This window comes from Ranitomeya variabilis, chromosome 6 (genome assembly GCF_051348905.1).
Source record: "Ranitomeya variabilis isolate aRanVar5 chromosome 6, aRanVar5.hap1, whole genome shotgun sequence".
Lineage (NCBI taxonomy): Eukaryota > Metazoa > Chordata > Amphibia > Anura > Dendrobatidae > Ranitomeya > Ranitomeya variabilis.
This window is the reverse complement of record NC_135237.1, coordinates 386,623,483-386,637,402: the sequence shown is the minus strand read 5'-3', so window position 1 is coordinate 386,637,402 and position 13,920 is coordinate 386,623,483. Positions and strand designations below refer to the sequence as shown.

Below are 13,920 nucleotides of genomic sequence, written 5' to 3'. Positions count from 1 at the left end.
TTGAATGAAAAGTTATCCATTTGTTGGCAGTCACATACAGAAGTGTTGTGGCAAGCAGCTGAGAAAAAGGGACCAACAAGTACTAATGATACACTGTGTAGACATCTCTGGATGCCACATATATCAGGAGAATGAGGTCTCTAAACCAGTTTGGCATTCCAGAAAGGAGTATGGGAATTAGACAGGTGGCCTTCCATATCTGTGCTTCGTTCTACTGTAGTTTATGGGAGTACTGAAATATTAAGCAGTAAGCAAAAAACACAATTTATTTTATAGAGCCATGGGCATGCATGACCACTTCATTTTTATAGAGCATATTCACACAGGGTTTTTTTTTACAAGGATTAAGAAGCAGATTTTTACTGCAAATCCTTGGGACACTGTGTGTGAAGGTGCAGACCAGGAGAGGTGGGAGCCAGCATAGTGAGACACCCAGGAAAGGAACATAAGGGGTTCTGGCAAAGTCTACCCTGAATTATCTGAGAGCTGACTGGACAACAGACCCAGAGGACACAGCACCTGGCTGGGGATTGCATAAAGGACTCTGAGTAAAGTGTGGAAACTGCACCTTGCTGTGTCCTCTGAATTATTATTGCTGTCCACCTGCCCTGCACCACAACATCCATTATCACATTTAACACCATCACTGCCTTGGGGCCTAGCTCTACTCATGGAGAGCTGTAACAACTCTGCTGCATCACCATCGGCCCTAGCGGTCCCGTTTATGCAGTGTCGGCTATCTCCTCATTGCCGAATACCACGGGTGGCATCATGAACAATCTCCCCATAAACTTTATTCCCCTTTGAATTGGACTTTTATTGGATGCCCATAGCCACGGACCGGGTCACTGCGGCTGTGACCACCGCTTTAATAACAGTCGGACCCGGTTCCGAGTACCCTATGGCCGTAGCGGGTGCTCCATTTTTGTCATCACGAACAGGATGGACTGACCCAGCAAACTGGGTCCTGTGCGCCAGGGACTTTACTGAACTATTTAATCATTGCCATTGTTGCACCACATGGTGTGCGAGAAATGGAGATGAGTTGTTGTGGGCAGAGCCCATGAAAGGGCGCAAAATCTGTACCCACCCACTGTAAAGACTTCAATGCAAAATGAACTTGTCCATCAACCAGGGGGATCTGGCAATAGAATAGGAAGGATCCACCCATGAAGGAGAGAGCAGAAGGAGCACGCAGGAAAGTGTGCTGCAGGAGGGGCGAGAAGGAACCCGAGTTGCACCATGGCAAGTGGTGGATGGAGAGCTCCAAAGCATGGGGTGGAAGTGGTGGGCTAACCCAGCCGTTGGGAGAACTCAGACCAGCTGCCCGTGGTGGACCTGGAGTTTTGGTGAGTCGAGGTGGAAGAACTATGTTGCCAGCTCCTGGAGATGCAGCTTACTGCGGCCATAAAGTGGGAAGAGACCCTGCTGGAAAAAGTGTTTGAAAGGAGGGTGGCCTTGCGACTAGCAGCAGATCAGGAGGAGAAGACCGGCACTGGAGAGAAAACAGGCACCAATGTGGCCCCAGTGGCCGATGAAACCTTAGTTGGGCCCTTAACCCCTTAACCCCCAAGGGTGGTTTGCATGTTAATGACGGGCCAATTTTCACAATTTTGACTACTCTCCCTTTATGAGGTTATAACTCTGGAACGCTTCAACGGATCCAGATGATTCTAAGATTGTTTTCTCGTGACATATAGTACTTCATGATAGTGGTAAAATTAGACCCCAAAAGTTGTTGTGCAATTTGTCCTGAGTACGCTGATACCCCATATGTGGGGGTAAACCATGGTTTGGGTGCATGGCAGAGCTCGGAAGGGAAGGAGCTCCGTTTGACTTTTCAATGCAAAATTGACTGGAATTGAGATAGGACACCATGTTGCGTTTAGAAAGCCCCTGATGTGCCTAAACATTGAAACCCCCCCACAAGTGACACCATTTTGGAAAGTACACCCCTAGGGAACTTATCTAGATGTGTTGTGAGAACTTTAAACCCCCAAGTGATTCACTACAGTTTATAACACAGAGCCGTGAAAATAAAAATTCTTTTTTTTCCACAAAAATTATTTTTAGCCCCCAGTTTTGTCTTTTCCCAAGGGTAAAAGGAGAAATTGGACCCCAAAAGTTGTTGTCCAATTTGACCTGAGTACGCTGATACCACATATGTGGGGGGAACCACCGTTTGGGTGCATGGCAGAGCTCGGAAGGGAAGGAGCGACGTTTGTAATGCAGACTTAGATGGAATGGTCTGCAGGCGTCACATTGCATTTGCAGAGCCCCTGATTTACTTAAACAGTAGAAACCCCCCACAAGTGACCCCATATTGGAAACTAGACCCCCCAAGGAACATATCCAGATGTGTTGTGAGGACTTTGAACCCCCAAGTATTTCACTACAGTTTATACCGCAGAGCCGTGAAAATAAAAAATCATTTTTTTTCCACAAAAATATTTTTTAGCCCCCAGTTTTGTATTTTCCCAAGGGTAAAAGGATAAATTGGACCCCAAAAGTTGTTGTCCAATTTGTCCTGAGTACTCTAATACCCCATATGTTGGGGTAAACCCCTGTTTTGGCGCATGGGAGAGCTTGGAAGGGAAGGAGCACTGTTTTACTTTTTCAACACAGAATGGGCTGGAATTGAGATCGTACGCCGTGTCGCATTTAGAGAGCCCCTGATGTGCCTAAACAGTGGAACCCCCCAATTCTAACCGAGACCCTAACCAAAACACACCCCTAACCCTAATCCCAACCATAACCCTAACCGCACCCCTAACCCTGACACACCCCTAACTCTAATCCCAACCGTAAATGTAATCCAAACCCTAACCCGAACTTTAGCCCCAACCCTAACTTTAGCTCCAACCCTAACTATAGCCCCAACCCTAACCCTAACTTTAGCCCCAACCCTAACCATAACTTTAGCCCCAACCCCAACTGTAGCCCTAACCCTAACTTTAGCCCCAACCCTAACCCTAACTTTAGCCCCAACCCTAACCTTAACCCTAATGAGAAAATGGAAATACATTTTTAAAATATCATTTTTTCCTAACTAAGGGGGTGATGAAGGGGGGTTTGATTTACTTTTATAGTGGGTTGTTCAGCAGATTTTTATGATTGGCAGCTGTCACACACTAAAAGACTTTATTGCAAAAAATAGTTTTTGCGTCTCCACATTTTGAGAGCTATAATTTTTCCATATTTTGGTCCACAGAGTCATGTGGGGTCTTCTTTTTTGCGGGACGAGTTAACGTTTTTATTAGTACAATTTTCAGGCATGTGACATTTTTTGATCGCTTTTTATTCCGATTTTTGTGAGGCAGAATGACCAAAAGCCAGCTATTAATGAATTTTTTTTTTTTGGGGGGGGGGCGTTTATATGGTTCCACGTTTGATAAAATTGATAAAGCAGTTTTATTCTTCAGGTCAGTACGATTACAGCGATACCTCATTTATATCATTTTTTATGTTTTGGCACTTTTATGCGATAAAAAACTATTTTATATAAAAAATAATTATTTTTGCATCGGTTTATTCTGAGGACTATAACTTTTTTCATTTTTTCACTGATGTTGCTGTATGGTGGCTTGTTTTTAGGATTCAGAAGAGGAGCAGTTAAAGTTGGTGTCATTTTTCATAGGCTCAAAAACTGGTGACAGGTTCCCTTTAACACAGAGATTTGTACAATGTAAGTCCTTTAATCTAACATCAATTTACCTCTACCCTTACTGGCTACTAGATGATACTTAATAAATCCCATTCACAATGTTTGTCAGTCCCATAACCATGCTTCATGTTATACCTGTTTAAAGAAATGTCAATAGCCCAGTCATGCTAAATTTAACCATGTGGTAGATACTGCAATTACAGTGCTCCTCAAGCACTAACACTGAAACAATTTGAATGGTTGGAAAATGTTGCAAAAATGCTAAAAGATTAGACATGCTGCAAATTTGAAAATGCTTCAAATCTACAAGGAAATAAATAAGCAGCATGTGCATGAGATTCCAGAAATCTCATTTACTTTGCTGTTAAAATAAAATACTATATTTTTTTTCATGGCAAATACACTCAAGAAAATTTAGGAAAAATGCAACGTGTGAACATACTTTTACTCAGTTTCTGGATTACAATCATTCACATGGATTTCTGTATTTTACTAATGTGGGAGCCATAAAAAAAACCAAGTAGTACATTGTGTTTGTTTCAGATATTTAAGTTATCAAGACCAGCAGTAATTTTTTTTGTTCAAAGTAACTTTTAATACATATTCTAAAATCCAATATGCATTTTTGTTTATTTAAAAAAATAACATAGAAACAAATATATTTTAACACTTCATTCATTTTCTTAAACACAAGCTCATCGAATGTTTTGCTTTGCTTTGGAAATATATGGATACATTTCCAAAACTTAACATTAAAATAATAATGAAATGTGAAAAGGAAAATGTATTTAGATTATTGAAAGGCTTTTAATGCCTTATCTATTTGACAGCAATAATAAATTCACTCTTCAAGATCTTCGTTCTTTTAAGTTCAATAAACCATTCACTTGGGTAATAAAGTTATTTTGAGCATTTGGCCATAAGAACTATGCATTATTTCATTGAAAAAGAAACAATATGCAAGCAAGAGGGAATTAAAACATGAATGCTAACAAATGCATGCATATTTTAAAGACTTAACAAGACTCATCTATCTTTGCTCCAAATTTTTAATTACTAAACCGAAAAGCAATGCAAAAAAATGTGGTTCAACCATTTCGAATATATTCAGATCCTTACACAGAATACCATCTTACATTTTTTGACAAAGGCTAATAATGTGTGGCTATAAAATTGCAAATCAAGATCTTAAATTAAATAAGTAATATAAATTAAGACAGAAGAAAACATCTTATTGCCATTTAATATTTTAATCCAAACAATCATATTTTATAGAATATTTGTTAAGGTAACAATGGTAATATCATTCTTTCTAAAGTTAAATTTATGGATACTTTTAAAATTTAGGACCATTTATTTGAAGAAATTAGCAAAATGAAAATAATATACAAATTAAGAACATTTTATTGACGGTTAATTTTCCACATCAGTTTTGTTCAGTAAAACAAAAAAAATTGACTTCATCAAAAGTAAAATGCCAAATACTGCTGGGAGTTCTGCAATCAGTAACCAGATTCTTCTTCAAGTATCCAGTATATTTCAAAATGTACTTAAAAACTAAGGAGCACTTGGTGGCCAGCAACCAAATTACAACAATGTCATTGAGTAGCAGGAGGATTGTGTTGAGGGCAGGAATGTCTGTATATCCTATATTAAGAAGGCAGTGGAATGAGTTTAGAACAGAGTCCAATCTCTGAAGAAGAGTGAAATAATTCTCTATAGAACATACTCATTTTTATCTCCTAAAGTTGTAAAAATTCTTCTCTGAAAGCAAAATAAATAATTAAACAGGCCATCCTAAAAAGTGAAAGAGAAATAGTTATGTTATTTCATTTCACAGCGGTAAAACCAGAGAAAAAACAATACGTTACATGCACATTCTACTAAAAACACTAAATACTGTCACAGCAATTCCCATATAAAATAAAAACAAAGAATGTAATATATTACAATGAAATATAAAAATGTACATATTGTATATGAATCCATTCTTTTTTTCCGCTTAAACAGTTCATTTACCTCTGTTTGGATTATTTTTGTTGTGATACGTGGGCCTTAATTTTTATATTATTTTCATATTATTTTTTTTTTTTGGTAATGTGTATGGTTTTTACATTTTAAAATTAATTCCCCTTTCTGCTATGATTATTTTTATACATTCGGCCAGTAACATTTATTTGGATTGACAGCAGCTATTATTTACAACTGCTTTTTATCTATTAATTTAACATATATACTTGAGTATAAGCCAAGTTTTTCAGCACATTTTTTTTGTGCTGAAAACGCCCCCCTCAGCTTATACTCGAGTCAGTGTCCTAGAAGATTGAGGGGGAGTGGCAGCGGCAGAGCAGCAGGTCACAGTGGCAGGAGCCGGCTGCTGCGGCTAACTCCTGTTCCAACTGCTAAAGAGAAATGAATATTCACTGCACTGACAGTGAATATTTATTTCTCTGTAATAGCGAGCACAGTATCAGCCGCAGCCGCCAGCTTCCTTCAGTGGCTCGGCAGTCACATGTGCCCGCTACTTAAGAGAAATAAATATTCATCTCTTTCCACTCCCATAGGCATGGATAAAGGTGAATATTCATTCCCTTAAGTAGTGGGGACATGTGACCACCCGCCGCTGCAGCTGCTGGCACCGGAACAAGATGCTGCGAGGGAGCGTGGGACAGTAAGTAGGATGGTTTTTTTTTAAAGCTTTTCTGATGGGGGCATTGCATACAAGAATAGGGACAAGGGTGCCATGCATACAAGGATAGGGATGAAGACCCATGTATACCAGGATAGGAATGAGGAACCATGCATGCCAGGACAGGGATGAGATGGCCATGCATACAAGGATAGGGATGGGGTTGCCATACATACAAGGATAGGGATGAGGAGACTATGCATACCAGGAAAGGGATGAGGAACCATGAATACCAGGATAGGGATGAGATAGCCATGCATACAAGTATGGGGATGAGGAACCAAGCATACCAGGATAAGGATGATGAATCATGCATACCAGAATAGGAATGAGGAGGTCATGCATACAAACATAGGGATGAGGGTGCCATGCAAACAAGGATAGGGATGAGGGGCCATCATACCTGGATATAGAAGAGATGGCCATGCATACAAGGATAGGGATGAAGGTGCCATGCATACCAGGATAGGGATGAGGGGCCATGCATACCAGGATAGGGATAAGGAGGACTTGCATATCAGGATAGGGATGAGAATGCCGTGCAAACCAGGATGGGGATGAGTAAACAATGCATACCCGGCTTATACTCAAGTCATTAAGTTTTCCCAGTGTTTCGTGGCAAAATTAGGTGCCTTGGCTTATACTCAGGTCGGCTTATATTCGAGTATCTATGGTAATTTTCATTTATTTCACATATTTTACCCCAGGTGAAAATGCAGCCTTTGTACTTCTTAGTAGAGCTCTCTGAGTCCCTAAGTCCTACTGCTCCGGTTCTCTCCCTAGGCCCAGTGATCACAGGACCGATGTATCAGTATGAGGAAGCGCTGTTACCATAAAAAACTATAAAAAAGTGAACCATTTTGATAACTTGGCACAGAAAGTTATCTTACTTAGGTGGACTAAGATAAGTTTACTGTGCAAATGCCACTGACTGATTTTAAGTTAGGTGTCAATTTTTTCGGGCTCTGATATCCCAGAGCTGTATATTCTGTGTTCCTTTAAAAATATCTACTTTTGTATTTGCTGTTTATACAGTACTTTCTCAGCACTGTGTATACAGATATCCATAAGGTAGAGATGGTAACAAATCATTTCTGCCTGTTCTCTTGGTAGCTCAGCTGTGTTTTACAGTTCTATGAAAATGCCCAAAGTACAAATGCCCACAGGAAAAATGCCCACAGAAAAATAGCCCACAGCCATGAATGCCAACAGGAAAATTGCCCACAAGAAAAATTGTCTACACAGGAAATTTCCCACACAAAAAATTGTTAATATGGAGAAAATAACAACAGTTATCACACCCGCTCCCCAACCTGTAATATGTTATATCTTTGGGGTTTGTTTGAAATTATGTCCTATTTGACTTTTCACCTCTGTCAAGAGTTTAACTTTTTTAATTTTTTTGTTGATAAAGCCACAGGAGGGTTTATTTTCCTATGCAATAAGTTGTTGCTTTGAATTACATCATTCACTTTATCTTATAGTGTACGGAAAAGTAAGATAATTCCAAGTGAGGTGAATTTGTGAAAATAACCCATTTTACCATTACTTTGTGGGTTTCATTTATGCTAAAAATTACCTAGCATCATAAATGTCAAGATCAATAAAATCATGACAATACAAAACTTGATAAGCAACCCCATTCCATAGTCCAGGTCATTGCTCTCTGGCAATAGACAAGAGCTGCATGAATTTCCTGATCTTATGGTTTTTACAGCATGGTATTTGATTTGGGTGCTTGTTCACCAGAAATGCGTTGATATCGCATTTTATTTTTTGTTGCTGCTGATGTTTTATCCTCCACTGAACATGATTTGAAGTGAATAAATAAAGGTTTTTTTCACTACCTCGTTGAGCTGGATTCCTCATCTTTTCTTTGATTCCTCCACGCCCTGACACAGCGGTTCCGTTCTCCGAGTTCCTAAGGATGCCGATTATGGTGAGCTGGACTTTGTTTTATTTAACCTCATAACCATAAGATGTCATCTCTGCAGCATTCGATGTACAGTTGAATCACTGCCAGCCCAGCTATTCTCAAGCCAAGCCTGGTATTAAGATTTGAGGTTGTTGGTTGTAATAATCACCTAGGCAGTTTAACTATGCACTATGTTCTATCCCTTAGGTCCATGATCTTACAGCAACTATGGGTAGATGGCAAGGCAATGCAATGACCCCATCCACAAGATCCCAAACTGGAGCTGGTATTTCCACTGTCCCTGTCTGCCAACTTTTGGTAGGCCCACAGATTTTGTATCTACCACCAGTATAGTCTTTAGTCACAGTCTATGTTCTGCCATATAATGGATACGACAACCGTAGAGCATGTATTCAGCCAACAACAGTAGTCCTTAGGATAGTTCCTCAAATCCATACAAAAAATACCACGACCATAGCACGTGTTCCAGATCCAGTCAGCAACAACAATCCTTAAGATAGTTCCTCAAATCCAGACAACAGACATTATGACTGTAGCACATATATCCAGCTTATAATACAGCAATAAGAGTTCTTAGGATAGTTCCTCACATCCAGATGACAAACATCATTATTGTAGCATGTATATCCAGCTCCAGAAATAGCTAGGATAGATAGTTCCTCAAATCCAGATGACTGATACCATGACCATAGCACATGCATCCTTCTCCAGCTGGCAATAACATACAGTAAAGACCCAGCAAGAACACAAAATGGTGCAAATGTCAGAGTCTCATCCTTCCGCTGGCTTGCCAAAGATTAGAACCTCTGTGACTCTTTGGCATCCAGGGCCAACTACCCTAACCAGTGGCACCCCGTTTTTAGTGGGCTCTTACAGAGAGTAGGTAGTGTCAAACTTAGGAGGCTGACCGAGCACAGTAAGGTATAATCGCCAGGTGACCTGATTGTCTTGTTCCAACCTGGGTTTTCCAACCACCTTTGTGGTTTCAGTGATGGGCTTGGAGCAGATCTGTATTCCATCAGATGGAGCCATGGTTCTCTTGGGTTGTTCCTGAAGAGTATGTCTGCAGAGGAAGCTGAAGACTTTATACAGACATAACTCCCATTCAGAACATTCTTCCACAGGAGTGGAGTTAGACAGGGTAAGTAAACCCTCATTGTTCAATTGTTCAATTAACCTGCATATTTTTCCTACGTTGTGTAGATTAGTAAACTGCAGGGAGCTGATGCAATGCATAATCCAGGTATTTCGCAAATTAACATCAACATACAAAAATCAGTCTACACGTTCATCTGAAACGATGGCTCAATTGAGGCCTCTGAGACACTAACAAGAGTAATGGAATGATTGCTTTACCTGATTACCAATCTCGTTCCAGCCTCTTGTATGCATAAGAACCAACCGACACATCTTGGTTTGCTTATTCTCACTGAAAGGAAACATTAATTCCTGAGGCTGAACACTTGCTAGGAGAAATTTGTACACCTTAAACTGATGATCAAGCAAATCTCTAATAAATCACAACAATAAAATAGATGTAACCTGTTCTCCATGTTGGAAAAAGGATTCTGTGGATTCTGCTCTACGTCCATTGTTCCAATAGTATTTAGTCTGTGGCCAGCGCCTCACACTCCTCCTTCACTTTTTCATCTTGGCAAGAGCTGGGCTCCAGTTCATGAGATTGACTATCCACATTCACTTGTTGGGGACAGTTCATCAGCATTTCTTTCAGCACAGACATGGATGTAAGAGGTTTCACCTTCATGTGAATATAACTTTGTATCATCCAGTTTCCTCAAATCATATTTCATTTCTTCCTTGCAAATAATCTCCACAATCCTCATTCCATTTTTGTGTGCATCAGCATAGCAGACATCTCCAGCTTCTCTCATATAATCTTTCAGATCCTGCCAACTCCCCGATGGGGAAAGTCCTGAGACAAGGACTCTGTATTCAGTTCGCTGGGATGGTGGTCTGTTCCTCCTGCAGGGTCCTGCATATCTTCCCCTTTTCTTGGTTTTAGCTAGGAAATTCTACATGTACCTAATTAAAATTGAACTTGTATCCATTACATCCAACTATGACGTCCACTGCATTCTGTGGATCCTGGAAGCTGATGAAGACAAATTGTGCTGCACCACTTCCCCTGCTATTCTTCAGCTTGATGGTACAGATCTGCCAGTACCGATGAAACTGATCTCTAACTAAAGACCATTAAAATATAACTTAACTAACTTTTATAAAAAAGGAAAATAAAATTAAAATTGCATAGGTCAGTGCGTATAAGGGGAGGAGGGGGGATGGGGTATAAACCCTCTCTCACATTAACCCCACCATGGGCAAATTAATGATGCAACTATTTTTAGTTCCTTAATTCCATAGCTATACAGCAACTCTGGATAGATGGCCACAATGCAATGCCCCCAGTTCATAAGATCCTTACATGGGACCGGTACTTCAACTACCCCCATAACAGGTGACAACCACTGTTTTCTAACTTTTGGTTGGCCCACAGATTTTGTATCTTCCACCGATATAGTCTGCAGTCACAGTCTATACTCCTCCAGATGAGGGATACCACCACCGTAGTGCATATATCCATTTCCAGCAACAGAATTTAGGATAATACCTCAAATCCAAATGTCAAATATCACAGCAGTATCCAGCTCCAGCCAGCAACAACAGTCCTTAGGATATTCCCTCAAATCCAGACAACATATATCACAAACGTAGCACATGTATCCAGCTGCAGCCGGCAAAAAGATATAGTACAGTCCCTGAAGTAAACACAATGGTGCAAATATCCTGAAGAGTCTCTCTGCAGAGGGAGCCAAATAATTTATACACACAGCTCCGATTCAGGACATTCTTCCACAGGAATGGGGGAGGGGGGAGGTAATCCTTCATTGTTTGAATGTTCAGTTAACCTTCATATTTGCTCTAAGTTGTGTAGATTAATAAACTGCAGTGGGCTGATGGAATAGGTAATCAGCAGGTATTCCACAAGTTACCATACAACAAAAGTCGATGTACAGGTGCATATGAAACACTGGCTCAATTGAGGCCTCTGAGACACTAACAAGAACAGTGAAATGATTGTTTTATCTGATTACCAATCTCGTGTTTTCATTATCTATACACAATATCCAGTCTGCACACCTTCCTCTGCTTACTGTTACTGTATGGAAACATCAATTTCATAGCTCAACACTTTCCAGGAAAGATTTGTGCACCTTAAACTGACGAGCAAGCAAATCGCTAATAAAACACAACAAGATCTACATAACCGGTGCTCCATGCTGGAAAAAGTCTGTATCCCTTAGAACCGTGGATTCCGCTCTACGTCCATTGATCCAATAGTCTTTAGTCCATAGCCAGCACATAACACCTGGAATCCCAAAAGATAAGGAAATGTGTGCAGCTCCTGGCAGTGGCTCAAGAGCACTGACCTGGAACATGGATTGGGGTCAGTATGCTATAGTTTTCAGTCGTACAATTTCAGCCATTTTGTTTGTTTTTTGGTTTGTTCAGCCATTTTTTCAATTTCTTTAAATTGTCTACTACATGTGTTAAATGATTTAATATTTTCATAGATTACACTTTTACAAATGTAAAAGTATTTAAAATGCTTAATTAATTTTTGAAATTATATTTAATTCAATTGTTTTATTTTTTTATTTTATTTTTTACTGTTTTTAAATCTTTATTTTTTGCACATTATACATAATGTTTTAGTCTTGGAAACATAGAATGTTAGATTTGGAAGGTACCTCCAGTGTCATTGAGATTTGGTTTCACAGAAGTAGAAATATCACAGTGATAGGGGCCTTCGCGCAAAGCCCCCAGCTGTCATAGTCACATGTCATGAAGCATGTAGGTCTTAGGTGCAGGGACGGCGTTAGTGGCAGGCAGACCAGGCAGCTGCCTTGGGTCCCCGTTCCCCCAGGGGCCCCCAGCCAGCGCCGACTGACCCCCCAACACCGCCGCCGCATTGAACTATACTGGCATCATAGACGCCGGTACAGTTCAAAGCAATGATGAAGGAGAGAGCGTCAGCTGATGCTCCCTCTCCCATCAATCCCCTCTGCCTCTGACACTGCGGGTGCGCAATGACATCATCGAGCACCTGATGTGTGCCAGACAGACTGCAGCCACCGAGACCGGAGCCGAGCCGGGAGCAGCGCGGGGCACGAGGAGAGGTGAGGATTGTGTGTTTTTTACATATCAATGAATAAGTACTGGACTGTGGGGCCATTCTTGGGAGGTCGGCTACATTATATTCTATGAGGGAGGGCTGCATTAGATTCTATGGAGGGTTGTATTAGATTCTATGGGGAGGGCTGTATTACATTCTATGGGGGAGGGCTGTATTAGCATCTATGAGGGGGCTGCATTATATTCTATGGGGGGCTATATTATATTCTATGGGGAGGTGGGCTGTATTATATTCTATGGGAGCTGTACTATATTCTCTGGGGGCTACATTATATTCTATAGGGGCTGTATTATATTCTCTGGGGGCTACATTATATTCTATGGGGGCCTGTATTATATTCTATGGGGAGGTTGGCTGTATTATATTCTCTGGGGGCTACATTATATTCTATGGGGGGGGCTGTTATATATTCTCTGGGAGTACATTATATTCTATGTGGTGGCTGTATTATATTCTATGAGGGAGGACTGTGAAGAGTGTATTATACTATATGGAGCACTATGAGGAGTGTATTATACTATATGGAGGACTAAGCAGTGTATTTTAACATATGGAGAACTGTGAGGAGTGTATTATACTATATGAATGACTATGAGGAGTGTATTATACTATATGGAGGAATATGAGGAGTGTATTATACTATATAGAGGACTTATGAGGCTCATATATGGTGGCCTCACGTCCCGTGAGTTACGAGTTAGAACGAGGGAACACATTAGGGACATTAGGGAAGCTATGACCACTGAGGATATAGCGTCATTGAAAACGATCACTCGTCATTTCAGGCTGAGACATGCGTGTAACCCCGACCTACTTAGGGTATGGGGCATTGATCGTGTTCATGGTGGGATCAGAGGTGGTGATTTAAAGTGCAGGCTGTCTCAGCTTGAATGTAGGTGGATAGTAAAACTGGACACAATGACCCCCAAATGTCTTAATGAAAAATTGAGCTTTTCGTCTTTTCTCTAATGAGGTCTGACTCTTTGGCTTTCCTGTCTGATTTATTCCCCTGGAGTCTTTATTTTTATTTTAATTGTGTGTTTTTGTGTTTTTTTAGTTTTTTAGTTCGTAGTAACGGAGGATGATTTTTGCCTTGGATGTGCTTGTTTCCTAAGCATGATGTCTCCCGATCACGCATAGTAGGATGAAGTTTCCCTGTTATCGTTGTGGAAATATCTTCTATAATCTCTTACTGTATTTTACATGCCTTTTACTGCTATTGATGATTATTATTTTGGATACAATTTTTGATTTTGTGCATAGGTTTGTGGGATCATTGTCATTTAATATGGGCAGCGTGTGCTCCTTTTTTATTTATGTAAATATAGGTGCTGTTTTCAGCTTTCGCTTTTGCCCATATATACTGTGATAGATTAGATATAATACAGCAATGCTTGGCAATGATACATACATAG

General features: G+C 40.3%; 1 protein-coding gene across 3 annotated transcripts in view; it reads right to left on the bottom strand.

Annotated features, from left to right (window-relative positions):
- Positions 1-4,242: 4,242 nt before the first annotated feature.
- The window catches only part of NETO1 (neuropilin and tolloid like 1), a 358,129-nt gene continuing 348,451 nt past the window's right edge, over positions 4,243-13,920 (bottom strand). For all 3 annotated transcript variants that reach the window (XR_013216996.1, XM_077270102.1, XM_077270101.1), the window contains one exon: positions 4,243-5,461. Coding sequence is in view for 1 of the 3 variants with exons in the window: in XM_077270102.1 (XP_077126217.1) it covers positions 5,407-5,461 (55 nt within the window). In the remaining 2 variants the exon portion in view is untranslated. The remainder of the gene's footprint in view (positions 5,462-13,920) is intronic.